The sequence below is a fragment of the Procambarus clarkii genome, chromosome 20, assembly GCF_040958095.1.
Source record: "Procambarus clarkii isolate CNS0578487 chromosome 20, FALCON_Pclarkii_2.0, whole genome shotgun sequence".
In the NCBI taxonomy this organism is placed as follows: Eukaryota; Metazoa; Arthropoda; class Malacostraca; order Decapoda; family Cambaridae; genus Procambarus; species Procambarus clarkii.
The window spans coordinates 25,775,817-25,803,314 of record NC_091169.1 but is presented as its reverse complement, the minus strand read 5'-3'; the positions used below and the strand labels follow the sequence as shown (position 1 = coordinate 25,803,314).

The 27,498-nt window shown below is 37.2% G+C and overlaps 2 protein-coding genes across 8 annotated transcripts; one reads left to right on the top strand and one right to left on the bottom strand.

Moving 5' to 3' along the window:
• Positions 1-410: 410 nt before the first annotated feature.
• On the bottom strand, positions 411-7,626 carry LOC123755410 (thyroid transcription factor 1-associated protein 26 homolog). The gene is made up of 5 exons (XM_045738039.2): positions 7,597-7,626; positions 6,452-6,500; positions 5,094-5,228; positions 3,551-3,644; positions 411-720 (listed from the first exon to the last, which is right to left on the bottom strand). The coding sequence occupies exons 1-5, from the start codon at positions 7,624-7,626 to the stop codon at positions 471-473; spliced, it is 558 nt and encodes a 185-aa protein (XP_045593995.2). The 3' UTR covers positions 411-470.
• On the top strand, positions 6,848-23,265 carry LOC123755411 (tetratricopeptide repeat protein 23). 7 transcript variants are annotated; one of them, XM_045738041.2, is made up of 13 exons: positions 7,918-8,036; positions 8,285-8,500; positions 9,368-9,473; positions 11,033-11,460; positions 12,203-12,420; positions 13,691-13,786; positions 14,803-14,928; positions 16,478-16,603; positions 18,517-18,695; positions 20,602-20,785; positions 20,990-21,085; positions 21,794-21,957; positions 22,638-23,265. In XM_045738041.2, the coding sequence occupies exons 3-13, from the start codon at positions 9,376-9,378 to the stop codon at positions 22,717-22,719; spliced, it is 1,797 nt and encodes a 598-aa protein (XP_045593997.2). In that variant the 5' UTR covers positions 7,918-8,036; positions 8,285-8,500; positions 9,368-9,375; the 3' UTR covers positions 22,720-23,265. The 7 variants fall into 7 exon arrangements, with proteins under 7 accessions (XP_069183880.1, XP_069183878.1, XP_069183876.1 ...); XM_045738043.2 differs by lacking the exon at positions 7,918-8,036 and adding an exon at positions 10,121-10,224 and having other exon boundaries at positions 8,056-8,500; XM_069327779.1 differs by lacking the exons at positions 7,918-8,036; positions 8,285-8,500 and adding an exon at positions 6,848-6,866.
• The last annotated feature ends 4,233 nt before the right edge of the window (positions 23,266-27,498 follow it).

The window sequence follows — 27,498 nt, the reverse complement described above, 5'->3', positions numbered from 1 at the left end:
AACCCTATAAGTGCTCTACCAACTGACTACAAATACAAATAATTGCCAACAGAACTGAAATGCCTAACCAGTGCCTAAATATGTACAATATGGTAATATAAAATATTAATTTAAACAAATCTACAAGGGCTGTGATGAGGGTTCAAGTCTACACAGGACGTTCCCTCGTGGCCCTTGTAGATTTTTTCATTTTATATATCACTATTGTGATTTCTGTGTGTATTAATTTATATTTGAGAATACTACTGTTTTGAATGAACAGCATGTTAAAATTGAAAAATGTGTCTTTGGGGTCATCCGCTGGATGGAATGGATTTGGTCTGAGGACGGGTTGCAGGAAGCCACCAGAGGCTCTTCCAGAAAAAAAAAATTCTCAAAATTTGAACAAAAGGGAACAATAAAATATAGCAACTAAATTACACTATATTTCCTGAGCACTCAATACTTGACTGAACATTAGATATTGATGCTTAACTATAGCCCACTTCTCCTTGGAGCTGCTCAAGCATTAGTTCAATCCTGCTACTCATAACTGGCTGACCTTTCTTAGTTTTCTGATTTAATTTTTTATAGCGTTGCAATCTCTTCTCTTTGTGCTTTCTCTTTGCTTCCTCAATTTCTTTTTTTCTTGTAGCTGATTCCTCTTTTATTTTTTCTATTTCTGAAATTTTCTTATGGTATTCTGCTCTAGCACGCTGCCAACTATTCAACCTCTTCTTCCTGAAATGAATGAGAGAGCATACAGTACTGGGTTAATTTGTATAATGAGGATGGGGTCATAATGGAGGTCAAGGTTATAATACACAAACAGGTTGTGAAAATATTGTACAAGATTAATAGAGTACTGCATTTTATAGAATTAAGTATTAAATTTATATTTACAAAAAAGGTAAGTAAATTTTAAAACTGTTAAGTTTTAAAATTTAACCAACATTTTGGATTGCAAAAATCTGGATTTTTGCAATCCCCCCCCCCAAATTGGGGATGGGGGGGGGGGGACCTTCAACAAGCCGTTGAATTCCTGTCCTCTTCGAGACCACTAGGGTTAATGGCCTTCAGGTAAATCAGGTATGCAGAGTGCACTTATAGGACAAAATTAGATACATATATACTGTACATCAGTTAAAAGTTAAGTAGATGTGAGAAGATTGCTGAATGTAAATAAATGCAAAGTAATAGGGGTGGGAAGAGAAGGCAACTTAGCATACAAAATAGGAGTAAATGGAAATTGTAGAACAGACGAAATACTACAAACAGATGTCTAGCTGACTAAAGCGGAGTTTGTGTGGAGCAAGTCCTGGAAGATGAGCGACTGGTTCAATGATAGACTAGTTGGCAAAAAAACAAGATAACATATAGGACATGTCTTGCCCACGCTGGACAATTATAAAAAAATTTCCATCAATAAGCTAAAATGTTAACATAATACTGTACACCTGTACTGCATGTGCATCATTCAATACATACTGTATATACAGCACATATAATTACAGTACAGTATATTAATTTGATTATTATTTATTTATTGGGTATTTCAACTCAAGGGTGGTATACCACTACTTAAGTGAATGTGATTGAACTGTTTGCTAAAAATGACACCACTTTGTTTGAGTGTGGTAGGTCTTCACCTCTAGTACCAAATGTATATAACCAGTCCAAAAGTTGTTCTCTGACATCCATATGCTATTTTGGGCCTTATAAATAACAAGATGAGTATTACAGTATATGGCCCTCTTTAAATAACCTTGGCATTTGGTATTTCCCAATCACATGTCAGCTGAATTTATAGTGCAGTCATTCCTGCTTTTACCCAGCAGAAGTGAAGCTTGCCACCGAGTCATGCTGGATGTGTGTAATATCTGCCAACATAAACCTGTCTCATCAGCACAAATTTGCCCAGGATAAATTCTTATATTGCACAATCCACTGAAATTTACTCACATACTGTACTTGTCTGCAGTGTCTCACTGGCCGGCTGCTATGGCCCTACTTGTCATTTTATACTTAAGAACTTTAGGATCACCATGGTATTAAGCCATCTAATTGGTTTAAGTTTCTTGCCTTTTCAATTCACAGCCATCTGGCTGCTCTTTTTTCCACTATTAGAAACTTATACTGTATATACAAAATAAATGTACTGATAATACTGTATCGCATGTCAGTATTATACTTGCTCCAAACTCTAGCTTATGTGCAGATAATGAAATGTGTTTGTTAATTCTACTTAGTCCACTAATGACAAATTCATACCTCTTTCCTAATTACAGTTAACACTACTTCCTAACCTATTAGTGGATGGTGAGGTTAGGTGTGGTCCGATTATATAAGCACATACATGTATATAACTTATGGGCTATTCATGCTCGTGTCACCTCTTGGGCGGCTTAATCTCCATCAATCAATCGAATAATCAGTACACACACACAGTTACAGCCCCGCCCCTGTGTCAGGTAAGTCCACTACGGGCTCACCATAGCTAGTGCTACTTGGAACTTTTTGTTCTGAGTAGCCAAATCAAAAACAACAATGAATAATCATCAGTAATTTCAAGAGTGGTTCAGTACATATGCTTGAGAGATACCACACATCTTCAACATTCACCAACAAGAATGTAACACTCAACATGTTCAGTTCCTACTGACTCCATGACGCTTCCAGTTCCTACCGATTCCAAGACGCTTCAGCTTCGACACAGAGCAGACAGCCAGACTCCGGCCGTATCGAGCTTCCACGGTCTCATCCCGCATCAAGCTCTTCGACTTTGCCCGCATTCAGAGCACCACGCTCTACGACTCTCACCCTGCATTCATGCTTTCTACCCCTGACCTCAGCTCTCTGCCCTGCTCCAGGCTTCATTTCAACTTCTATGATACTTCACTACATTGCCAACAAACTGACTGCTGTAATCAAGACTACAGTATAATAAATAAATATTAAAAACTGCTAAAATCTGTGTGTCTAATCAACCAAACACACACACGTAATCTTACAACTGTAAACTTTGCGTAAACTTTAATACAATATAATACTACAGTACTTGTACTAAATTCTCATAAAAGCCTGGCTATAAATGTTTACCACCACAACAGTTCCCTCCCCCTAGTAAACATAAATGCAGTATGTACAACACCCGTTGCATTTTAAGGCTGATCAGCCAGCCAGCTTCTTGATTCACTTTCATATCTTTTCCTCTCTAGTGGAAAGAGAGCTTGGTTGAGCATGGAATTCAGACAATTTTTGTCGCTGTCTCAAACTACCAATACGGTACTCGATTTTATTAAAATAAAATTATCTACTACTGTATACACATTTATGCAAGTCTTGTCTTGCAGTACTGTATAGTATGTTAACAAAACTTCACAGTTTTCAGTACATAATTATATATCTAAACTCCTAATAAAGTGAGATGTCTCAAGCCTCAATGTCATATAAACACTACAGGTTGTGTCACAGTTAATCAAATTGTATATTACTGAAAATTCACACATACTTTATTTCAAGTTTCAATCAAGCCCATTTCACATTTCACCACACAAGATGCATTACTTACGGAAATTCTTGAGAAGAGACAGGCTGTCCAGCATCAGTAATTTCTTCTGTCAGTGTATCACTTACACTTTCAAGATCCAAATTTCCAAATTTATCTACAAGAAATTAGAAAGAAGAAGTATTATTGATCTTTTAATAGACAGGATTAAAAGTACAATGTGTGAAGAAAATTTCAGGTTTTTACATACTGTACTGTGCATGACATGGGTTGCAAATATGTAAATTGTACTGTATATTATTTGAACACTCCTGGTATCATGTAACTCAAAATTTGTCTAGTCATCACTGTGGCTTGGGGCATATTTTACAGTGAGGACCTTGTGTACACTGAATTTATTCCAAGTTATACAATCAACTAGGATTGCAAGGTAGTTTAAAATACAATTAGAAGAAGCAGTTTAAGAGTATCCATAGCTGACCTACCTTCTGGAATAAGTTCATAGTTGCATCACACGTTCAACATGTAACACATCACATAACACAATAATGCCTAAGCACTGCTTGCTACTACAGGGTTGGAAAGAGATGATATTCTTTGAGGGCTGAGTCGTGAGACATTGTGTATTTTTTCAGATAATACTTATTCAACCCTTGACACTGTCAAATTATGTTGTCCTAGAGTTTTTGTTTTCATGAACATACAAGACCATTCTACAAATACAGAAATACTGTATGATGCTGCTAATGTTTTTATGCAATATCCAGCCCTCTTTTTTTTTTTTGCCCTCTCCAATACACTGGTGAAACTCAACACTCCTTTTATGATGAATTCATAGAACAATTTTTTTTTCTGAAAGATTTTGAAAGAAAAAAATAAATATAAATACTGTACTTTTCTGTTCAAAATCACTTGGACCAGCTCAAATTTTAGGTAGACACCTTACCACTGTATAGCAGTTTTTCCATGTTATTTCGGATTCTGACTATCTTATAAACAGGTCCACTTTTAATAATCATCCTTACACACAGAGATCACACTAACGTGATGCATCAAATGTCTGGGATGCTCCCGGACGCAGGTTCGAATCCTCATACGACCCTTGTGGATTTGTTCATTTAATAATCATCCTTCCTTTTCCACATTTTTATAAGCTTTGTCTCAGTTAATTAGCCCTAATATTCAACACCTCTAAACATGGTTTTGGTTATAGCCTTGCGCTTGTTTCTCTACTACAATATTAAATGTTTCAGTCTTCAACATACAGTATGTAATTTGAGCTACTTTTCTCATTCTCTCTTCTCTTCTTTTTGTCTCCCAGTTCTTACTTCGTTTGGACTGCTCATTTCCATGACCTGACATAGTGCCATCTCCCCACCTCCAATCTTCCTGCTCCTAACCTTAACTCATCACATTCTTCCAAGTTTTCACATAATAATGGGTCAGAGTTGACAAAAGCATAATTTTCCCCTCCACAAAACTGCTGTGGGTTTTGTGTGCATTTGATTCAGCCATGGTATTGTGACATTTGTTCTTTAGAAACAGGAATAACAACAAATATAAAGTATTATGAAACCATAGGATTAAATTTATAATAAATTATCACCTATTTTATTGGAGTTTGTTAAAATGGGTGACTGTTGAAATTGGAGTTTCTTTCGATGCTTTTCTTCCTCTCTCCTTTGCTGTCGAAAATACTGGCGTACAACTGCTTTCTTTTGAAGATATGCTCGGCCATGACCTGTAAAAGACAATAAGGAGAATAGGGTACAGGGGATTGCCTACTTCCGATGATCCTACTTTTGATGGCTGCCAATGCTTCCCCAGTCAGGTGTTTTTGCTCTAACTCTAACAAGTTGAGAAGAGATGCTAGAGGCATTAAATATACCGAAGCTATAAGATAGAAGAAAAAGAAGCGATATAATCACCAGTTACAAAATAATAACAGGAATTGACCAAATTGACACAAGTGGAATTCTTGAAACCAGCAACTTTTAGAACAAGAGGTCATAGATTCAAGTTAAGGAAACAAAAGTGCTGTAAAAATATTAGTTTTCTTTTGCAAGCAGAGTGGTAGATAGTTGGAACAAGTTAGATGAGAAGGTTGTAGAGGCCAAAACAGTTAGTAGTTTCAAAGTGTTATATGACAAAGAGTACTGGGAAGACGGGACACCACGAGCGTAACTCTCATCCTGTAACTACACCTAGGTAATTACACACACACAATGACAAATTTTCTGTCAGAAAAATGAGGGTACTAATTAGAAGCAATGTATCAAACTGAAGAAATGTCACAAGTGGAGTACCGCAAGGTTCACTTCTTTCACCAGTAATATCCATTGTCTACATAAACGACCTACCAGATGGAATACAAAATTATATGAACATTTTTGCTGATAATGAACAAAAGAACATATGAATAGAGGTAACTGCAGAAGGCCTATTGGCCCATTCGAGGCATCCTATTTATTAGGAGCTGCCAAACTTAGACAACTGTCATGCCGTTCAAGAAGACCTGGACAAAATAAGTGTATGGAGCACCACTTGGCAAATGGAATTTTAAGTAAATAAATGCCATGTTACTGAATGTGGAATAGGAGTAAGTAGACCACACACACAACCTACAAATTATATGAAAAAGCTTTAAAAAATTGATACAGAAAGATGTCTTGGGGTGGTTCTAGATAGAAAACTATTACACGAGGACCACATAAAGATGATTATGCGAGAAGCATGTGTCTCTCTTTCCAACTTCTGAATTGGTTTTAATTATGTAGATAGTGAAATACTAGACTTTTTATAACGTTCATGCAGAAGCCATTCATTGAATATACAACTAAATAATTCATACTGTATAACAATATACTATTGTGATGGTGATCCTATCAGATGCTACATGGTGATCCTAGCAGATTGTGATCAGTTGGTGACTAAGAAAAAATGTTTTAAGTTTCCATTTCATACCTTCCTGTTGACTCCCAAAGTTAGTTTTCAATTGTCCTTGAGGTATGCTCTCTTATTGAAATTTTTTTTAATTACTTTATTTTTTGGAGCCATCTTGTGTCTTGGTTGTTTTCTGTCGACAAGGGCTTACAACCTGTCTTAGGGGGTGTGGTGATCCTGTGTTGTTGGGGCTTGTACGTCACCTGCTGGCCAGATCTTTCCTTTCTTTATTATACGTGCAGTTTATATGAAGGTTCAGTCCTCCCGGTGACCACTATTGGGTATTGTTGTTGGTTAACGGCAGCTGCAGCCTACACGCGGAGCAGGATCCATGGGTCAGCTGGCAATGTTACCATCGGTTATAACCGGCGTTCTTCCTCCCGGTCACCCTATTACAGAGAACGGAACTGCGACGAAATAGCTTTCAGACAGTGAGGTAAGCTCTTGAAAATATCTGAATTTAGCAGAGGGCCACCGTCTGTATAGTGGGACGGGAAGCCAGCGGCTTGTTAAAGATCATCTAATTTTTCCTGAGATTTTTCCCGACTGGATTTTGAACTGCAGTAATGTTCAGGCAATTATACTGCTTCGGGAGCAGTCGATTCCACGGGTTTTCCTGAATTTATCCGAGGGCCACCAACACACTTAATAGCCTCAACAAGGACAGGAAGCTCGCGGCTTGTCAAAGGTGCCCCCCCCATTTGCCCCAGTGATCCTTTCCAGTTGGAGTTTAACATTTTGCAATTTTGGCATTTACGGCTTTGGCGGGTAGGCAGTTCCAACTGTTTATAACTCTGTGGGTGAAAAGCCTCTGTTTTCTGTCCTACAATGTGGCTTGTTGAGCTTGAAACCGTTGCTCCTTGTTTGTGTTACATCTGAACTTATGTAGAAATTGTCCGGATCATCATTCTCTAAGGACTGAGAATAGGAGATGCTTTTTCACCCACAGGGTTATAAACTCATGGAACCGCCTACCAGCTGAAACCGTAAATGCCAAAACTGTGGTGTTTTAAAATCTACCTAGAAAAGATCATCAAGGCAAATAGGGGAGACATTCGACAAGCTGCCGGCTTCCTGTCCTCATCGAGGCCAACTAGGGTTAGTGTCCCTTAGGTAAATCAGGTAAAATTCAACAAAGGGAGACAAAAATCATGGCCGAAACTTACCCTAGACGCTTTACGCAATAGTGGCTTCATTAGTATGTGTGACTCCTGTCCCCATAATTGAACATTACTCCTATGTTCTTTGTTTCAGGTAAATCCAGGTACACACATTCTTTTGAATTATAACAATTTGAATATGAATTTGAATGTTAAACCTATGTTATGTTAAGTGCAGCACAATTAATGTTAAGGAGACGTTAAGCCTGTTAATAATAATTAAAAAAATGTATATATGTAATTTCACCTAAATAAAATGTTTATGTTTATATGTATGTTTAAAATTGGTGTTAAGTTAACATGGTGTTTGTTTACTGTGAAGGTGTGCGTGGTTGCTAGGGCGTTGCTAGGGCCGCTGTCGCCCACCTTGGACTGCTCTGGCCACGTCAGTGTATAATTTCTATCCTTTATTCACAAGAAAGTTACTTAGGGTTTTATAGGTTTTGGTACGTATATTACAATACATTAGGATGGATATTTATATTCCAATCTCTGTTGTAAAAGTTGCAGTACTTAAGGAAATTAGGGATGGCAGAAGAGCAGTGTGACACAAAGGCCAGAAAGCACGAGTATAAAGAGCTATGATATTTATCTGAATTTACCTGAGTGCCGCTAACACTAGTAACCTCGACGAGGACAGGAAGCCGGCGGCATGTCTAAGATACCCCCCATTTGCCTTGATGATCTTTTTCAGTTGGACTTTACAATTTAAGAGAGTACGGATTCCTTAGGGTTCAATGATCCGGCTCTATTCGGACAAGCCATCGGGGGCACACGGACTGTTCCCCCGTGGCCAGTGATTCTTCTGGCTCCTTGGTGGCTGGCTCAGTCTTGGTTTCAGGCGCTGCTTGCTCAGTGTCTGAATCCGGGCATTATTCCGTGGCTCCACCATTATCAGCAGGTCAGACAGGTGAGGTATTACGCTGTTTCAGCCTTCTCTTCTGCCTTGCATGCCTGGACATTCTGACACATGTTTATCGCCTTTTGTATGGTGATCAGGTGGCAGGTTTAATGGTCTTCTGCCCGTAGTCTTCTTCTCAGCGACAGTATGAGATTTCTTGGTGGGCTTTCTGCCATTTTCATTCTCTTCGTTGGGTTTCTTCTGTGTCTGACTGGGTTCTTTTGTCTTTGGCTTTTTCTTGATTGGCATCTCATGCTGAATACTGTCGCTTCTTATCGTGCAGCATTGGCGGAGCCTCTTACACTTATGTTCAGGGTGTTTTATTCGTTTGGTCCTAGAAGTCTTTTGTCCATTTGATCCTAGTGGTTGTTTTTGTTTGTTTGGTCCTAGTGGTCGTTTTGTTCGTTTCGTCCTAGTAGCTGTTTAAGTTATCAAGTAAAGCGACACAAAAAAAAAACACTTTCATCTGCATATATGAAAATGTCAATATGTTAGATAGCCATAAATTAATATTTGGAGAAAATGTGACCCACATTTTAGACATCCAGGTGAAGGAGGCTGAATGTGCGGATTGCAAGCAGTCACTTCAGATTTACCTACTCACATATTCACACAATGTTGGGAAGGTTATTAATTTCATACAGTAGTTGCCTGGATGATAGACACTTTACATAATTATTTCAACAATTTTATTGATTTTTAAGGAGTTAAAAATCAATTAAAATCAATTATTTAAAATCTATTTCATTGATTTTAAATAAGTTTAGGGCAGATAAATTAATGGTACTGTACAAGGTACTGAATAATATGTGCAAAATTCTATCCATATCTTTCATGTTTAAATTTTCAAATACTGTAGCTGATTTTACCTGGCAGGTAAAGAAATGGGAAGCTTAAGTGATTCTGATCCTGATTTTTGGGACTTGGGAGAAGATGGTGGTGGCAAGACAGCTCATAGAAAAAGAGGCCGCCTGAAGAAAAGGTATTTATTTTAATCCTGTGCCTTATTCACTGTTGTGTTAAATTTGATTACTTTAGTAATTTTTGGGTTGGGCATTTCTTATCAAAATGTTTGAGTGAAATGGGGAGATATGTTATCACTAAAGAGACTAAAGGCTATATTCTCTATATGTGGTCATATGATGTGTACAAATTTTAGCCACAAGCTAGTGAACTTGCTTACAATTTTTCTTTTGAGTCACGCTTAGTAGCATCCCTTTACATGAAGCACTGACACTGCTAGAATGCTGTGAGTATACCAAGGTTCTGGGTGACTTTTGTGCCCACAAGAACAAGTACCTTTTCCATTATGTCTTATTGCCTGCAAACTGGTGTAGAACATGTAGAGATCATAAATCAGTCATTGACCACAAAGATTCCACCCAATATGCCACACAGAAACTCTTTAAAACACTCGAACTTCTTCCAGATTACCTATTCCAGCAAGGTATTGCCAAACATTCAGAAACTAACAAAACACAGACTGACTCAAATCTGATCCTCTGTATATTAATAAAATATTATTATTTATTATTATTATTAATAAAATATTATTATTTATTATTATTAATAAAATATTATTTATTATTATTATTATTATTGATATTATTATTATTGTTGACCATGTAGACCATGTCGTGGCCTAGTTGACTAGGGCGTGTACGTGGGAACACCCATCGCATAGGTTCGAACCCTCGTCATGGCTCCTACGGATTTTCTCATTGACACATCACGTTAGTGTGATTACTCTCTGTGTATTATTGTTATTGTTATTCTTGAGAAAATCAGTAGAAGCCATGATGAGGATTCATACCTGCACACTGGGTACTCCGAAGTACTGTATATGCTCTAACATGGCCACATACACTTCAGAATACCTGGTGTGCAGATTCGAATCCTCATCATGGCTCCTACTGATTGATACATCATGTTAATGTGGTTTCTTTGTGCATTATTATTACAATATTATCATTATTATTATTACTGTATATTATTATATTTCTGGCAAGATTTTATATAATAAATTATAATAATCTTAATAATTCATAATGTTGGGAGACAGGCAGCAAGTGTATATATACATGTTAGGGTTATATTGAGGTCCCTCCCAGGGTCAAATTACTGACCCTCCCTAGGATGCAACCCCACAAGAAGTTGACTAACTCCTGGGTACCTATTTACTGCTAGGTGAACAGGTTCATTAGGTGACAGGAAACAAACCCAACCATTTCTGTCTCCCCTGGGATTCGAACCCGGAATTGTGTGTCGTTAAAATCTTGATTATGTGTTGAGAATGAACCTGACTGTACCTCTTTTTGTTGTGTCTACTTGTTTTCCATGTTTATTGCCTATATCGAGCCAGCTGTGGCTTAATGTGGCTGGGCATTAATTGTTGATTTTACAGTACTCATTTGTATACATTGTTTAGTATTTACAATTTTTGGAAGATACTGTACATTAATTTCAAATTTGTGTATATTTTAGATGTTGATGAATGTACGAGTAAGATATTAATATATAGAATTTCTTTTCTCTCTCCAGCAAAGGATTTCCTAAATTTCCTCCAAACATCTCTGATAATTTAAATAAAGAAAATAGTGACGTTCTCCCTAATATAAATGATAAGGAAGAAGTGAAGGTCCCTGAATTTATGAATAAGAGAGCCAGACAAAAAAAGGACAATGAAGATTTAATAGAAAGACAGAATATATTGCATGAAAACAGGGAAGAAGATAGGGAGGGTGGTAATAATGAGAGGGAGAATGATGCAAGCACTGGAGAAGAATCCGACAACTTGAATGAATCTGAAAGGAACTCGCAGCAGAAAGAGCGAGAGGAGGGAAGTGGAAGCAGCAGTGACTCGAGTAAACGTACCAGTCTTCTTAGTGGTTCAGATTTACCTCACGACTCCCCAAAAGATGCTGCCTTGACTGATGAATCAGCAAAAAGTTCTAAATGCTCAGGTATTGGTAAATATCTTGACTATGTTGATACTATATTAGAGTGCACTGTGTTCATTGATACCATTTTGGGGCAGTATGTACTGTATAAATATTTTTGATTATTCAGTATGATTGGAGATTTACAACTGTAATTATAGTGTCCATAAATAAAGGTATTTATTTTACAGTAATTAGTTTTCATATATAGAGATATACTGCCAATATACTTGGCAGCATATTTTAAACCAAGTAGTATGTAGAGGAGGTATTTTGAATATAGATGAACCCCTTGGGGGCCATTCTGGTCTGGATTGAATAAGATTCTGCAGTGTTTCACATCCCTCACTCATGGCTTGGCAGGAATGGATCGAAAAGATTTCCACTGTATCAAGGAAGTAATGGTCAGACCTGGCTGGTCTAAGTAATTTCTCTGAATATAATTTGCAAAGCATAGTGAAAATTCTCACAAGCAGATCAAGTATTGTCTTATATTTTAGATTGAGGTGATGCATTTTAGTTTTATTAGAACACTAAAGTACTAAAAGTGCTTTAACTGCTTAACATATATGATAGCTAATTACTGAGCCATTATATGAAGCATTTATCAGGTCTACAATTCAAATCTTGGTTGTGTATAGTGAAGTTATAAAGAATCATTTTGTATACTATATTAAGCACTAATGGCAGCATCTTTCTCTGATAATTCCCTTTCCCTTTCCCTGTCTTAATTATGTAAATCCACTGCTTCTTTTCCTCCTTTTCTCATTAGATTCACAGTGGCTAGTTGAAGAGTACCTTCTTCCACCTCAACAAAAACTTAAATTAGCTCTGTACCGAGGTAGAAAACTGTTGGCTGCAAAGGAGGCTGACGGTGCTGTTCGAGAATTTATTCGGGCACAGGCTCTTGCCAGAATTGTTCATGGTGACCAGCATTGGAGATATTGTCGATGCAAAGTCTTTTTAGCACAAACATATTTGTATTTAAAGGTAAGAATAAGTTAAAATACAGTATGTGTGTACTACTTAAAATTAAAGAATTTTGTAGGGGACAGGAAGCCTGTGCTGTGCTCTCTATAAGCCAATTGGACCACGTACTATACCTCTAATTGGGCCCCACATTATGGTAATCTACTTTAATCTTGTTGTGTAAAACTTCCTTCCAAAGGCTTGTCTTAAACCAACACAAACTTGCAAGCTAATATTTGTCTCCTGAATTCTTTATAACAAGATAGATATGAGTCAGACATTAGGTAAAGTATGCTTTGTTTTTTAATCAGTTCAGTGATGAATGCCACTTTTAATGTTTTATTGATTTTTTCAGGATACCCTAGATATGAGTAAAAGATTAAGTGACATTGATAGAAAATATTTAAGCGGCAAATTAGCAGGAGTTTAAATTTAGATAAAATTGTAAGACTTTGCAGAGAAAGACACAAGAAAGATAACATTTTATAATAAGTAAGTTTTTAGAAATCAGGAAAAAGATTTGTTCCCGACTTGCATTTTGAATGTTTTTCAAAAAAAAAAAAATATAATTAAGATTTTTAATAAATCATTTCACTAAACAAATCTTTCCTGTGAACATGTGGGCCTCACCAAAAATGTTTGTAATTGGCTCCCATAGCTCCTAAGGCTGGCCCAAAGCCTGTGTATATGTATACAGTACAGTACTTTAGGCTTGTATCGAGTTCCCTCAAGATAGAACTACTGACCTTTCCCAGGATGCAGCCTCACAACAGTTGGCTAATGGGGGAACCAATTTACTGCTAGATAAACAGAGGCATTAGGTAAAAGGAAATTTGCCCAACCATTTTCGTTCCACCTAGGAATTGAATCCGGTATCTCCGATTGTGAGTTGAAGACAAAGCCAACTGTAGTACAGGACCCTACATGTATAAAGTAGTAGAGTAGCTAAATGTTTTAGACCCAGGAAAGACTAAAATTAAATTTTTGTAGTACACTGTGCAGTAATTGCAAATAATACCGGCTCAAGTATTTATGGCATTTGTTTGATATTAAAAATGTCTGCTGTTTGTTGCTACACCAACTAGATTTTGTTCATTTTTGCAAGCACTGTATTATATTTATGCTGCAGTGACTCATTTATACATATCTGAATTGCTTGAATTTACCCGAGGGCCATTGTCTCAAAATGTGACAGTGTCATTTTGACAGTGAGAAATGTGAGGGGCTTTCTGTCATTTCTCACTGACAGAAAGTACAGGAATATTAACACTATTATTTTTCATTATTAAAGGACTATGCTCCCCAAGGAGAGGCACAGGCCCAGGAGGCTTTAGACACCATTAATACACATCTCTCTACGGATCTTGCACCTTCAAAGAAACCACAGGTAAAAATCTTTAATGATTGGTTTGGATTTTGCCTTCTGTCTCTGTTTCAAGTTATTGTACCTGGTTCATCTTGGCTTGCTGGCAGGCCTCAGTTTTCTTTGGGGGGCTTTGCATGGCTTTTGCTTGCCTGGACACTGCTGTAATGGGAGTGGGTTCTATCTTTCAGGTGTTCTTGGGCAGTGCTCATTTGAATTGCCTGGGATTTGTGTGTTGGCTCTGACATGGATGGGTGGAAGCTCTATTTTTGGCTGTCTTTTCTCTCTGGAGCCATCACTTTTGGGGGTGACTGCAGGGCTCTTGCTTACTTGGTGGCCATTTTGCACATCTTGGCAGTTATTTAACTGTTCTCAGATCAGCTCTGTGGCAGCCTTGATGTTCTGGCATCTATGCCTGGTATGGCTGCCTTATTAAGGGTTCCGGCTTCAATGGCTCTGGTTTTATTGCTTGCACCCCTCTTTTCAGGTGGCAGCGGCAGCATTATCCGTAGCCCGTCTTGCATATTGGTGAGCCACCAGTGCTGTCCCAGTCATGGGGATCAATTTAGGCATTGACCCTTTTGTTTGCCTTCACCTTTTTGTGTATGTTTTCTTCCCTGTGAGGGCTGTTTCTTTGGTCTTTTTTGGCAGCAGCTGCTTCTTTTTGCCCCTCAGTTGGGTCCTCTGGCAGAGGGGTTCTGCTCCTCTTGTTAGGTAGTGGCTCTTCATTTTGCCTGTCACAATAAAGTTCTTTCTAAATATGTATTTTGTTAAAGTTTAAGGAAGACATTACACAACCCTGTCTTAGGCTCATTAAAATTCTTGTATTTTTGCCTACTCTTACACATTCTTTGGTATTACTGATTAACATAGTGGCCTGGTGAGTGACTCTTGGCACTCACAAGTATTTCCCACTTGGAGAGAGGTGTCTCCTTTAATATTATGTTTTGCATATACAGTAATTACATTGTGTTTAAGTTTATAATTACAAACAATACAGCTGTACAGTAGTATATTTTATCATATTGCATTTTTTACAGGTTCATCATACCTTATTGTGGGGATACCTGATCACTGGTGAGGCACGCATTAAATTAGATCAGTTTATTGGGGCCCAGGAGGCTCTGAGTCTTGCACTTTATCATACTCGAATATATTCACGAATGGTATGTATCTTTCATTATTTTTTGTTGTTAACCATGTTATTCAAATAATGTAAGGTATTTCAAATAATGTGTTAACAATTTTATGTAAAAGAAAAAAGTGAAGTAAAAAACAGTTGGATTGGGTGGTTATATATAGGAGCTGCCTCGTGTGGGCCTTCTGCAGTTTCCTTTATTCATACGTTCTTACATATTATAGTATATGACTTTAAAATATTGTGTCTTCTCTCCTAATAACTCGTACCCATCTTGTCACATATCTCTGAACCTTCTCTGATTTTATGAGCTAAAGCACATTAGATACTGTACTATACTTTCTTGAGCTAGGAGCAATTGGGACCTTTGGTCAGTGCCACTATGACTTTTTCCCCTAAAGCCTATTAAGGATCTTTGCAAATGGTTTCATCAGGGATAAAGATAAAGGTGGATAAAAAAGACACTGGCCCACTGTAACACATAGCAGAGAGCATTCTGTGCCCTACTAGCCAAAAATGTCTCCAAACCCCAGGCAAGACAGAAAGCCCAAGAACCCCTCGCTTACTTTAAGGGCAAGGACCACCCCCAGGAAGAAGGCCGTTCTAAAGGAAGTGTTCCCTGAATGCCCCAGGGAAGAGAACCCTAACCACATAAGGACAGTACTCACAGAGCGAACAAGGAAGTAAACCTGATCACATACAGCTCTGGTACACAAACTCTTGGCTCACAAACACTTCCATGTAAAACATTGCCATAAAGGCAAAAGAACACCAAAGAAAATGGCAAACCGGAGACAGAGCAATGTGACCATCTGGAAAGCACATCAGTAAAGTACTGAAGCTGGTCGGCCTGGGCGCCCCGGGCCGACTTTCCCCTTCCCTCAGCGAGGTGGGAGGTGGAGTTAACTAGCAGGGGGCTAGTTTCACTAAATTTTGTTGTTTCTTTATTATTGAAGTAGTTCTTTTGGAATTTGGGGAGTTTGGTCATTTGTTTTAATTTGCCTATCTTTCTGGGTGCCTTTCCTAGTGATAACAAAGGTGATATCCTTTAAATGTAAAGTGATCATAGGCCATCACACTCTGCGATTCTCTGAGGGGGGGGCCAGGTTTTGCCTCGAGATCCCCGGTAGGCAAAAGGACTCTGCAACAGATGACACTTGGTAGTATGGCACTTAATCCGTGATGATAGCTTCAGGGAGCCTCCGGGTCTCGCCCAGAAACTGGTGTTTCTTTACATTCAATGCTGGTTTTTATCTACACTCAATGCCTTACAGTTTTTTTTAAAGTATTATTAAAAAAAATAAGGCACTTTTATCTGATCTCAAAAGTGGATAAAAAAAATGTTCCACTTTTGAGATCAGATAATGCATGAAGAAATTAATGATATACAGTGTAAATATTACTGGATTTAAAAATTTTCCATTTCTCATGTAAAGTTAACAAATTATACATTGTTATACAATTAATATATACTTTTGTGTTGAGAAGTATATTCATTGTTCAATATTCTTATTGAAGTTTACATATATTGTAATATATATGGTATCTTACTAATTTATTGTTGCTAACCACAACAGGTATCTCGACGAAAAAAAAAGCTGACCCCGTCTCTGACAATGGACCGCGCACTTGACTTGCAAGTGAAAGTACTTTGTGCTCAAGCGACCCTCCATTCCAAGAGGAGAAAATACCTCAAGGCTCGGGTATACTGTACAAATTACATAGTTAAATCCTGGTATGAGTGTGTGTGTGTGTGTGTGGAGTTTTTTGAATATACATGTATGTCGATATTTGTGTTTCTATTTATCAGTAAATAATGTGAATTTGAGTTGTAGTGTGTGGTTCTGGAAAATAGAGAAAAATTGAAGGAAACGTATTATGGAAGCAAAGTGCATGACTGTAGTTTGAAGTAATATGGGCTACCTAGACCCTTACTAGTGAGGTATACAAACAAGAGATAACATGAGCCAAGTTTAATGAAGGGTTATCTTCTTGAGGTTATCTTGAGATGTTTTCAGGGCTTTTTAGTGTCCCCGCGGCCCGGTCCTCGACCTGGCCTCCACCCCCAGGAAGCAGCCCGTGACAGCTGACTAACACCCAGGTACCTATTTTTACTGCAAGGTAACAGGAGCATAGGGTGAAAGAAACTTTTGCCCATTGTTTCTCGCCGGCGCCTGGGATCGAACACGGGACCACAGAATCACAAGTCCAGTGTGCTGTCCGCTCGGCCAACTGGCTCCCTAGTGTAGTGTAAATTGTGAAAGATGTTTGCATGGAAAAGCACCTGCTCTAACCTCTATGTATTCCTTGGAAGCACCATGCATAATTAGGTCAAGACTGAAAGGACTATTTATGGGGAGTTAATGGGGGCCTACCAGAAAGGGCATTTCATTAAATTCACTGATTTAGTTATTTCTCGACTGTATATTCACAATTTAGGGTCTTGTTAGTAGTTAGGTTCATTCTCGACTCACAATCTGGAATCCCAGGTTCAAATCCCAGGCATGACAGAAATGATTAAACACTTCCTTTCACCTAATGCTGCTGTTCACCAAGCAATAATTACTTATGTAGGAGTTAGACAACTGTTGTGGGGTTGCACCCTGGAAAATTTCAGTACAGTAGTTCAGTCTTTGATTATCAGCAGGATGATGTTCGGAGCTGGATTTGTGAGGTTTTCCAAGCAGTGTTCTATTTTCATTAGTTGGTCTTTAAACTGCTGAGGGTTTGCCTCCAGTGACTTATATACAAGGACAATAACTGCATTTAGCATCTCTATTTTGATTATCAGCGGGGACCTCGATACAAACCTAAAGTGTGCATGTATGTGTAATTACCTAATTGTAGTTACAAGATGAGAGCTATGCTCATGGTGTCCCATCTTCCCAGTACTCTTTGTCATATGACGCTATGGAACTACTGATGGTTTTGACCACCACCTTTGCACTTATTTCACCTATCTACCACTCTGCAAAAGGAAATTTTCTAGTGTTTTTTTTTCTTGGCAACTTTGTTTCTTTAGTTTGATTCTACCATATCAGCGATACAAAGAAGCATGAAACAGCTACACAGCAGTAACAAGAGAGGCAGAAAGAAATTTTGAGAAGTGGTAGCAGACAAATGTAAAACGGAACCAGGCCTATTCTATAAATTCATTAAAAGCAAATTGCAGGTAAAGGATAATATTCAGAGGTTGAAAATGGGAAACAGATTCACGGAAAATAAAAATGGAAATATGTAGAAGGATTAAACAAACAGTTCCAAAGTGTGTTTGTGCAAAATGAAATCTTCAGAGAACCAGACACAATAGGAATCCCAGAGAACAAAAGAGCACATAGAGGTGTCTAAGTTAAAAAATACTCAAGGAGCTAAGGTGGTGGAGGCCAAAACCATCAGTAGTTTGAAAAAGTTATATGACAAAGAGTGTTGGGAAGACGAGACACTACGAGCATAGCTCTCATCCTGTAATTGCACTTAGATAATTATCTTTTACAAAAGGAACGTTACATTTTATACCATATTTATTCCAAAAGTGCTTTTGAAATGGTTTATCTCATTTAATAAAATTTAATATTCTGATGTAATGGATTATTATTAATTTTTTAATAATGCATAGGAAAAGTTGGAATTAAGCATAAAAACAATAGAATCGAGTGGAACAGGAGTTGATGACCCTGGACTTGTGGGTCCATTGCAACAACTTGGCCAGCTTCTCCTCAATCACGGCCAGACTGATCAAGATGCCGAGGCTGGCCTTAAGTACCTGGCTCGAGCTGTTCACATAACACAAGTAAGGTAAGATGAGAGATTATGTTTGCTTTTCTTACTCTGAACAAAAATAAATGTTAAAATTGTGATGACATAACTGATGATTAATAGTTATTACACTGAAGGGATATTATATTTTTTCACTAAATTCCTTACTTTTCTTAGGAAATTTGCTGTGTCTGTGTGATACGTAGAGATCACTTTTGCAGGTCAATTTGAAACATAAAACACTTGTGTATAGTGGTGCAAGCTTCCTAATTATTATTAGGCCATATAGGCCTCTACACATCTAAGCTAATGCCAGGAAATAATCCTTGTAGTTCCAGTTGCAAATAATATGCTAGGAAATTTTACAATATTGTAGCTGAAGTTACTTTTTATATGTACTGTACATATACATTATATATACCATATATTACAAGTAAATTTTATTTGCTGATGATGCAACCTTCATTTTCTCCTATGCTAACCCACTTATTCTAAATGACAGTGAATACTGAACTAGATAAAGTTCATTTGAGGTTGACTGCTAACAAACTTGCCCTTAACATCGCTAAAATGTTTTACATATTGTTAGGTTAATTTTATTGCTGGATTTGTTACCAAAGAATAAACAATACCCAAATTATGAGCAGAGTAGATGGGAAGTTCCTTGGTGTCCACATAGACAACAAACTGAATTTCCATTGCCATATATGGCAGATAGTCTTCTATCTAGAACCACCCCTAGATCTCTTTCTTTATCAGATTTTTTAAAGATTTTTCACATATTTTGTAGGTTGTGTGTGATCTATGTTTTCCTATTTCACATTCCATAACATGGCATTTATTCACATTAAATTCCATTTGCCAAGTGGTGCTCCATATACTTTTTGTCTAGGTCTTCTTGAAGGCCATGACAATCATCTAAGTTTCTTATCATCCCTAATATCTTGGCATCATCAGCAAACATGTTCATATAATTCTGTAATTTTTTCTGGTAGGTCATTTATGTAGACAATGAACTTCTCAAAATGCTCTGTGTGTAAGTGGCTTTGCAAGAATTTAAGAACACCAATGTCTTGTATTCACAACCCAATGTACATTCTTGTATATAAATGAATAAATAAATTACTGGTAAGCCTCGGTGGCTGTCTGTTGGGTTAGTTGGCATATGAAGCAGCTGTGAGGCCTCTTCTTGTTCTTCATTCTGCCACATGAGGCTTTGGGATGATTTTGTGTCTATGCAGCTCTTGCCTACTTCTGTTGTTTGCTAACTGGTGGGTTGAGTGTGCTTCTGTCCCCGTACTATTAATATTAGGTGGTTGCTTTGAGGATACACAGGTTTCATTCCTGGCTTCCCTGTTTTATTGTGTTTCACCTTTTGTTGTTTTCTGATGGTCCTTTCCTGGAGGGTATTTTGCACCTTTTATGCTGTTTGTTTCTTCCTCTTGCACTGCTTGCCTCTTGGGTTGGGGGTCGGTATTGAGGCTCGCAGTTTTTTCTAGGTGGTAGTCCTCAGTTAGCCAGCCAGCCACTGTGTTTTGTTAGAAATTACATTTGTATATTTAATCATTGTATTATTTGTGAAGCTAATTAAAATGTTTTGTTGTCCAAAAATGCTGTGCAGTAATTAACAATTTAATAACTTCCATTATAACAAGACTCGGTAAATAAAGAGGATTATAGCCCGATGTAATCTCATCAAATTGAGAATATACTGTACTATATTGTACTAATTCTATCCCCTCTGTTTAAAATGTAGAGTTGCTCTCTTTTATCCAATTATCAGACAAATTTTTACATTTTGTTTTCACATTCTTTTACGTGTAATTGTAATTTCTCTTTGAAAACTTATTCAGTTTCTTTATCTTGAGTGTTCTTTAGATCTATTTGCATATAAAATTATACATTTAAATAGGAATATAGTCAAATGTTAATTGTTCTTATCTAGCAATAGACCAGGTAGTGTAGCAGAATGCGAAGCCCGAGGACTGCTGGTAGAACACCAGTTACGTCTACGAAGAACGGACATTAAAGAAGCTCTACGTGAACTCCACAAACTTGGCCTCCTTTATTCTCGGTTGCATGGAGAACAAAGTCCAAAGACATTAGCCATACATAGTCTTACTATTCAAGTAAGTTAGTTTTGTAGGATGGCTAATGGCCATAGAAAGTCATAAAATGTTTGATACATATTAGTGAAAAAATGGCAAACTTTGAATGCAAATAAATTTGTCTGGTATGAACTGTACATATGAGTAGTAATATAATGTACTGCATATATTGTAATAAGAGCTACCGATAATACATTTTCTAAACATTTTATTTATGTTTAATAGGTGTTAGTACAGGAGGAAGACTATGAACAAGCCATCCAGCAGCTGAGAACAAGACTGAAGCACTGTCGGGATGCATATGGAGATTACAGCTCACAGGTTATTTGTATATATTAATTGTGTATTTCTTTTTAATGTCACATGAACATTTTATGAAAAGCCCTTTATATTATTGAAGGCAGACCCCTTAGATAAATGCTATATTTTAAAATGAAATGACTGATTAGTCTGAGAAAAGCTTGTTTCTGAACTTGGTATTCTGCTGTTCCCAGAGGTATGAACTCTTTGTAATATTCTAAGGATCATGACTTAGTCAGTTAGGAAAACATGGCAACAGTGCCTCAGGGACAAATGCATCCCTGCAAGACCATACAAGATGCTTGGGAGGAACTGGAGAAAATTTAAATGGAACCAAGATAACAATAGCTATATGTCTTATCAAACTCAAGCCTCAGAGTCCCATTTACTTCACACTCATAACCACTGATGGGAAGTGCTGATTACCTTGATGGCCAGTCACAACACACATGCTGGTACACTCCACCACTGCCAAGTAGTCCAAGACCCTTACTGCATCAGCAGATGGAATAGTTACACTAGCCTTTGAGTTTGTAATGTTTGGGATGGTGGAGGGAGGGGGGGGGGGAGCAGAGTATGGCATAAGGAAGTGATTGATTGCTCAAATAAGAAGCATTTGTATACCTCATTTGTATACCTTTTTTTTTTAACTTTAACCTCTTAATTTTTTTGAATATAATTTTAATGCATGTAAAGTGGGCAACATTAACCCACCAATTATATTGACAGGTATGTGGAGTACTGCGTCAACTTTCCCGCGTACATGCTCTTAGTGGGGATCTAAGTGCTGCAGCTTCAGCACTTGATCAGTGTCTTCAGGTCGAAACTTTAATCTATGGATCTTCTTCAAGAAGAGCACAAGCATCTCATCTCAGACTACAAGAAATGATTCAGTGAGTTTAATCTTAATTTTGCTATTTTACATGGTCAGTGTTTATTTTATTTGTATTTTTCAAACAAAGTTTTGCCATTTTCTGTTCTGCCTTAATATTAATACTGTAATAATAATAATTCATTGTGTCAGGAGAATAGGCAGCCAGTGTAAATACATGTTAGGCTTATATTGTGGCCCCCCTCCCTCCCATCACCTGAGGTTGAATTACTGACCCTCCCTAGGATGCAACCCCACAACAAACTGACAACTCCTGAGTACCTTCTTACTGTTAGGTGAACAGGAGCATTAAGTAATAGAATATGAACCCAACCATTTTTGTCCTGCCCGGTATTCAAACCCAGAATTCTCGACTGAGAGTCAAGAATGAACCTGACTTTACTACCGGGACTCCAAATATGTAATGTACTGTAGATTGTTTTTCTGTTATCTTTATGTACAGGAACCCTTGCAGACATATATAAAGAGGCAGATACAGTATACTGTATATATTCAACAAATATTTGTAATAATTTTTTATCTTTATTGATAGTTTGTACTCAGCATCTTAATATTTCACCACCCTGTAGGTTATCCATATGGAGTCCTGACATGTGGAGCAAATTTTTAAAAGGCACTTATTAAAAGATGGCAAAGTTTGTACAGTACTGTACTTCAAATTATTAATTTTCTTCCTTTCAGAAAGTTGCCATTGTCAGTGAGAATGAAGATGTATAGGAAGCATCCAGAATTGCAGAATAAACCACGGTTTAGAAATATATAGCCGTTAATACAACAATGTATTTGCTGCATGACTGCTTTGCAAATTGTGTACCAGTACCAATTGCTACTTAATTATGCAACTCTACATATTGTACAAATATCCTCTTAATACTGTATGTAGTTATGTAAATGTAGTAAATTACCTTGACTTAGTGACTGTGAATATGTCATGCTCAAAAGAACCTATTAAACATTGTTATGTAGCATAAATTATGAAGGCCTTAATCAGTGGATAAAGTAATGTACTTTAAAGTTATTAGCTTATTTTCACCACATTTTGTAACTGATAGTTTATGCTTGTTTATGAAAAATGTATACAGGCTGTGTGTAATATATATTATACAGTATATATATATATATATATATATATATATATATATATATATATATATATATATATATATATATATATATATATATATATATATATACACAGTATATATAATAATAATAATATACACTTGTACAGTATTGAAAAGCACCAAAAATGATATTTTTGTCTGTGATAATTCTAATGTTATTAAATACACATAGCAGAGACAGATAACAGTTTAGTTTTTTTTACCTTGGAACTTGATCATAAATTTTGTTCATTCATAATAATATAGTAATTCATTATGTCAGAGAACATATAGCCAGTTTATATATATGTTAGGCTTATATTGAGGTCCCCCTGGGACGAATTACTGACTGTCCCTAGTATGCAACCCTACAAGCTAACTCCTGGGTACCTATTTACTGCTAGGTGAATTAGGTGAATATCAAAAGTGATATTCACAAAGACTATATTATGGATAAGAGTAGCAGTGAAGTAGCTTTGCTATACTTTGCCTCGAACACAGGATACACACTTCTCTTAAAAAAAACCAGTAAATTCTGCAATGTCCTCCACCTAGACATTCAAAGTACCCTTCAATGTCATTCCTCACACCAGCCTACTAGCCAAGCTCACATACAGTTAAATTACTGTACTATTCTGGCTAATATTATATATCATAAATGGAACCTCCAAGGTTTACATAACCTCTCAGATAATATGATAATTAATTGGGTATCCTTCTAGCTCTATTCTAAGTCCAATCCTGTTTGCTTCCTCCTTAGCTAACATATCAAACACCCATCTTCATCTTTTCTCAGCAAATAAAGATGATACTGTATAACGCTGTACTGTATTACTGTGGCAATGCATACCACTCTAAAATCGGATATTATATCCCCCCACTCTGTTTTCCTTTCACAATAACTCTCTAATTTATCCCTATCTTACATATGGTATCCCTTTAACATGGAACATATATTAGGAAGGTCCTTTTACTATATCTATAAAGATATATAAAATACAAAGCATTCAAAACATTGTCTGGGTGTCTCTAGTCCACCAAGAAATTAGGCCACAACCGACTTATTCATACAGTTCAAGTTACCCCTGAGAATCAAACACAGAAAACGTACACCTTGCAACAGTAATAGAAGCGATCAATTGTCAACACAACATTCATATCCCCTAAATTAACAACAACATATCGTCGTCCCTAAATCAACAACAATAACAACATTCTTATCAAATGGGCGCATCTGATCCCTCGATCGCCGTCGCTCCTCAATCTCCAACAACACAACATTCATCACTGCCAAGTGCATGACATGAAATTAAACCTGCCCTAAACCGAAACAGTGGCACATCGCTACAAGTTCAAGTATGTTTATTGAGATAAGCAATAAATACATCTCAAAGGGATAGAGTAGCTTAGGCTATTTCTACCCCCCTCTACTTCAAGTCCCACAAGGGGCTCACAAATTCAGTTTGTCCAAATAGACAAATAACATTATAAGATTCCCATTTCATTGTTAAATGCTACGAAGCGTCTTTAAACATTACCGTTCATGAAGTCAACGCTCAAATTATGCTATAATGAACCTGTTGATAATCCTCAAATTTTACTATAATGTACCTACTAATCTTTTTATAATTTTCTTATAAATAAGAAAACCCAAACTCTCATAAACCCAATGTACCTTCTTGTAACTATAAACAAATGAATAAATAAAACAGCAAAATATCCAACTCTATCGAGTTGACCGGAGGAAAAGAAAACGGAGGAAGGTTACTTTAAACAGTGGGGACACTAAACTAAACCCGAAGGCATGCCGAGGAGAAGACCCATGCCATGGCCGTCGATAAAAGTGCTAGGACGAGTAGGCATGCTGAAACCAAGAGCAAAACGCACACATACATCACACTCCCAAAGGCGAGGGGAATATCTAAAGATTTGTAACTAATTCAAATAAGGATATTGAAAGATAAAGATATGGCCAACCAATCAATGTGTTGCATGTGTGTGAATGTGTTGCACATTAGGAAGATTTTCAGTGAATGCCTTGAAAGAAAAAGAGGAGTGTAGTATAAGATAGTATAGAACCGTATAAGATAGTATATTACCGTTCATGAAGTCAACGCTCAAATTATGCTATAATGAACCTGTTGATAATCCTCAAATTTTACTATAATGTACCTACTAATCTTTTTATAATTTTCTTATAAATAAGAAAACCCAAACTCTCATAAACCCAATGTACCTAAAGTTTTGATATTCCTAGAGTACGACTTAATCAAACCAGAAATGCTCTACAAATCAAGGGGCCCAGAATGTGGAATGACCTTCCCAACCATGTTAAAGACTGTACCTCTCTCAACCAGTTTAAGTTAAAAACGAAGCTATACCTAATAAATTCCCTGTAACCTACCTTACCCCTCTGTTGTCAACCCATGTATGTTTTTTTGTTTTTTTTTGTTTTTCAAATCAACGCTGTTTGAATGTAATTTTCTGTAATAATTTGTAATTGTATTTGTGCTGCTTTTTCAACAATGTTCCCCCCCTCTTTTACCTCTATTTTTATTTGTACTCAACACATTTTATTCTTTTTACCCATTAGTTTTAAGCTTTAGTCATTAGTGTTTTTTCCTGCCCGAAACGCTTTGCGTAATAGTGGCTTTAGGCATTGTATGTACTAGCTCTATCTATAAAGCCAACAAACTTTGTAAAATCTCTTTATGTATGTACCTTACCTAAATAAAAATTATTATTATTATTATTATTATTATTATTATTATTATTATTATTATTATAGAAGGTAGACAGTGGCCGGGGGGGAGGCTAGGCAGCAGGTGCCTGTGTTTACCTGCAGGAGGAGGAACATGTGCGGCCCGCCCGACCCTCGCTAGGCTCCCTCACTACCTCATACACGGTATGGCCTCATACCTCTGTTGTTATGGTATCTTATGCTGGGTATACCTCATACACGGTATGGCCTCCTACCTCTAAATGTTATGGTATCTTATGCTGGGTATATCTCATATACGGTATGGTCTCCTATCTCTATTGTTATGGTATCTTACGCTGGGTATATCCTGCTAGTTCTAGCTAGCAAGACATCTAATCTAATCCCTATCCTAACATACAGTATCTTGTGCATAGGGTTCAACTACTGCAAATTACCTCGAGCCCATCATCACTCAGCAAAAATCTGCTATGAGAACAATAACAAACTCTGTCTTCAGACAACACACAGCCTCTCTGATTAAGTCCCTTAACATTCTAAACATATACTTACCCCACACATTCTCATGTGCTATTTGCAGATACAAAACCTTGTTCCTAAATGCTAATCTTGATCTGAAACTTCCTTGGTAGATGTAATAGAACCCATAAGCACTACACCAGAAATTAATATCTCTGATATTCTATGAGTCAAACTACATCTGTGCAAACACTCCATGCAAATAAAAGGACCCAGTCTATGGAACTCGCTCCCTAATGAATTGGAAAATTGTTCAACCTTATACCTTATTCAAAAGTAAAACCAAAAAGTACCTAATTTTATCCTCATAGTTTTCCACCAGTATGCTATCCACTCACCTAATTTAGTATGTACCTAAGACATTCAACTTCATCAGTATAATCTATTGTCATTTTGTAATGTACTTATGTTGCTCAAATTCTGTTACCTTTATTGTTTAGCATAAGGACCTGCCTGAGGTGTCATGTGTGTTAATGGTTTTGCAAGAATGTTAAACTCAAACCCCAATGTACTGGTATGTACTTTCTCATCTCAATGTACCTTCTTGTATATAAATAGTGGTATGAAATCTCGCGCTAGGTATGGCTTGTTAACTCTAGTGTTAGGTTGCACTGCCTGTGTGGCTGCTCAAGCCTTGGCAGGTTGGCAGCGACCTCACATGTAGTATATCGCAGCGAAAATCTTGCAAAGGCGAGTACAGGTATTCATATTATAAAGACTTAGTCTACATTTATTTGAGCTTGATTTAAATGGCAATGTTAATGTCTTAAGTTTTTTTGTTTTTTTTTAACAGGTGGGAACAGGAACAGATGACTGGCGACTCCTGTCACCAAGCTGAGAGCTTACTCTTCCCATTGCTGAAGGTAAGCCTTATCCACTGCTGTAGTTTCCCTGGAATATGACCAACCAATTGGTTGATAACTAGGCACCCAATTATTGAAGTTAACTTTACCTGAGAACCACTAACACACTAGTGGCCTCGACGAGGACAGGAAGCCGGAAGGTCATCAAAGGTCTCCCCATCTGTCCTGATTGCTCAGTGAACAGGGGAAACAGTTAAGAACTTGAACCCAAGACCAAGTCCCTTGTGAGGCATGGGCCAAATAAGTTATCATTGTGCCACCATAGATTTTAATTGTACAGTACAGGTAACTGCAACTGTCATATACAGAATGATGTTATTGTTAATATTGTTGAAAAC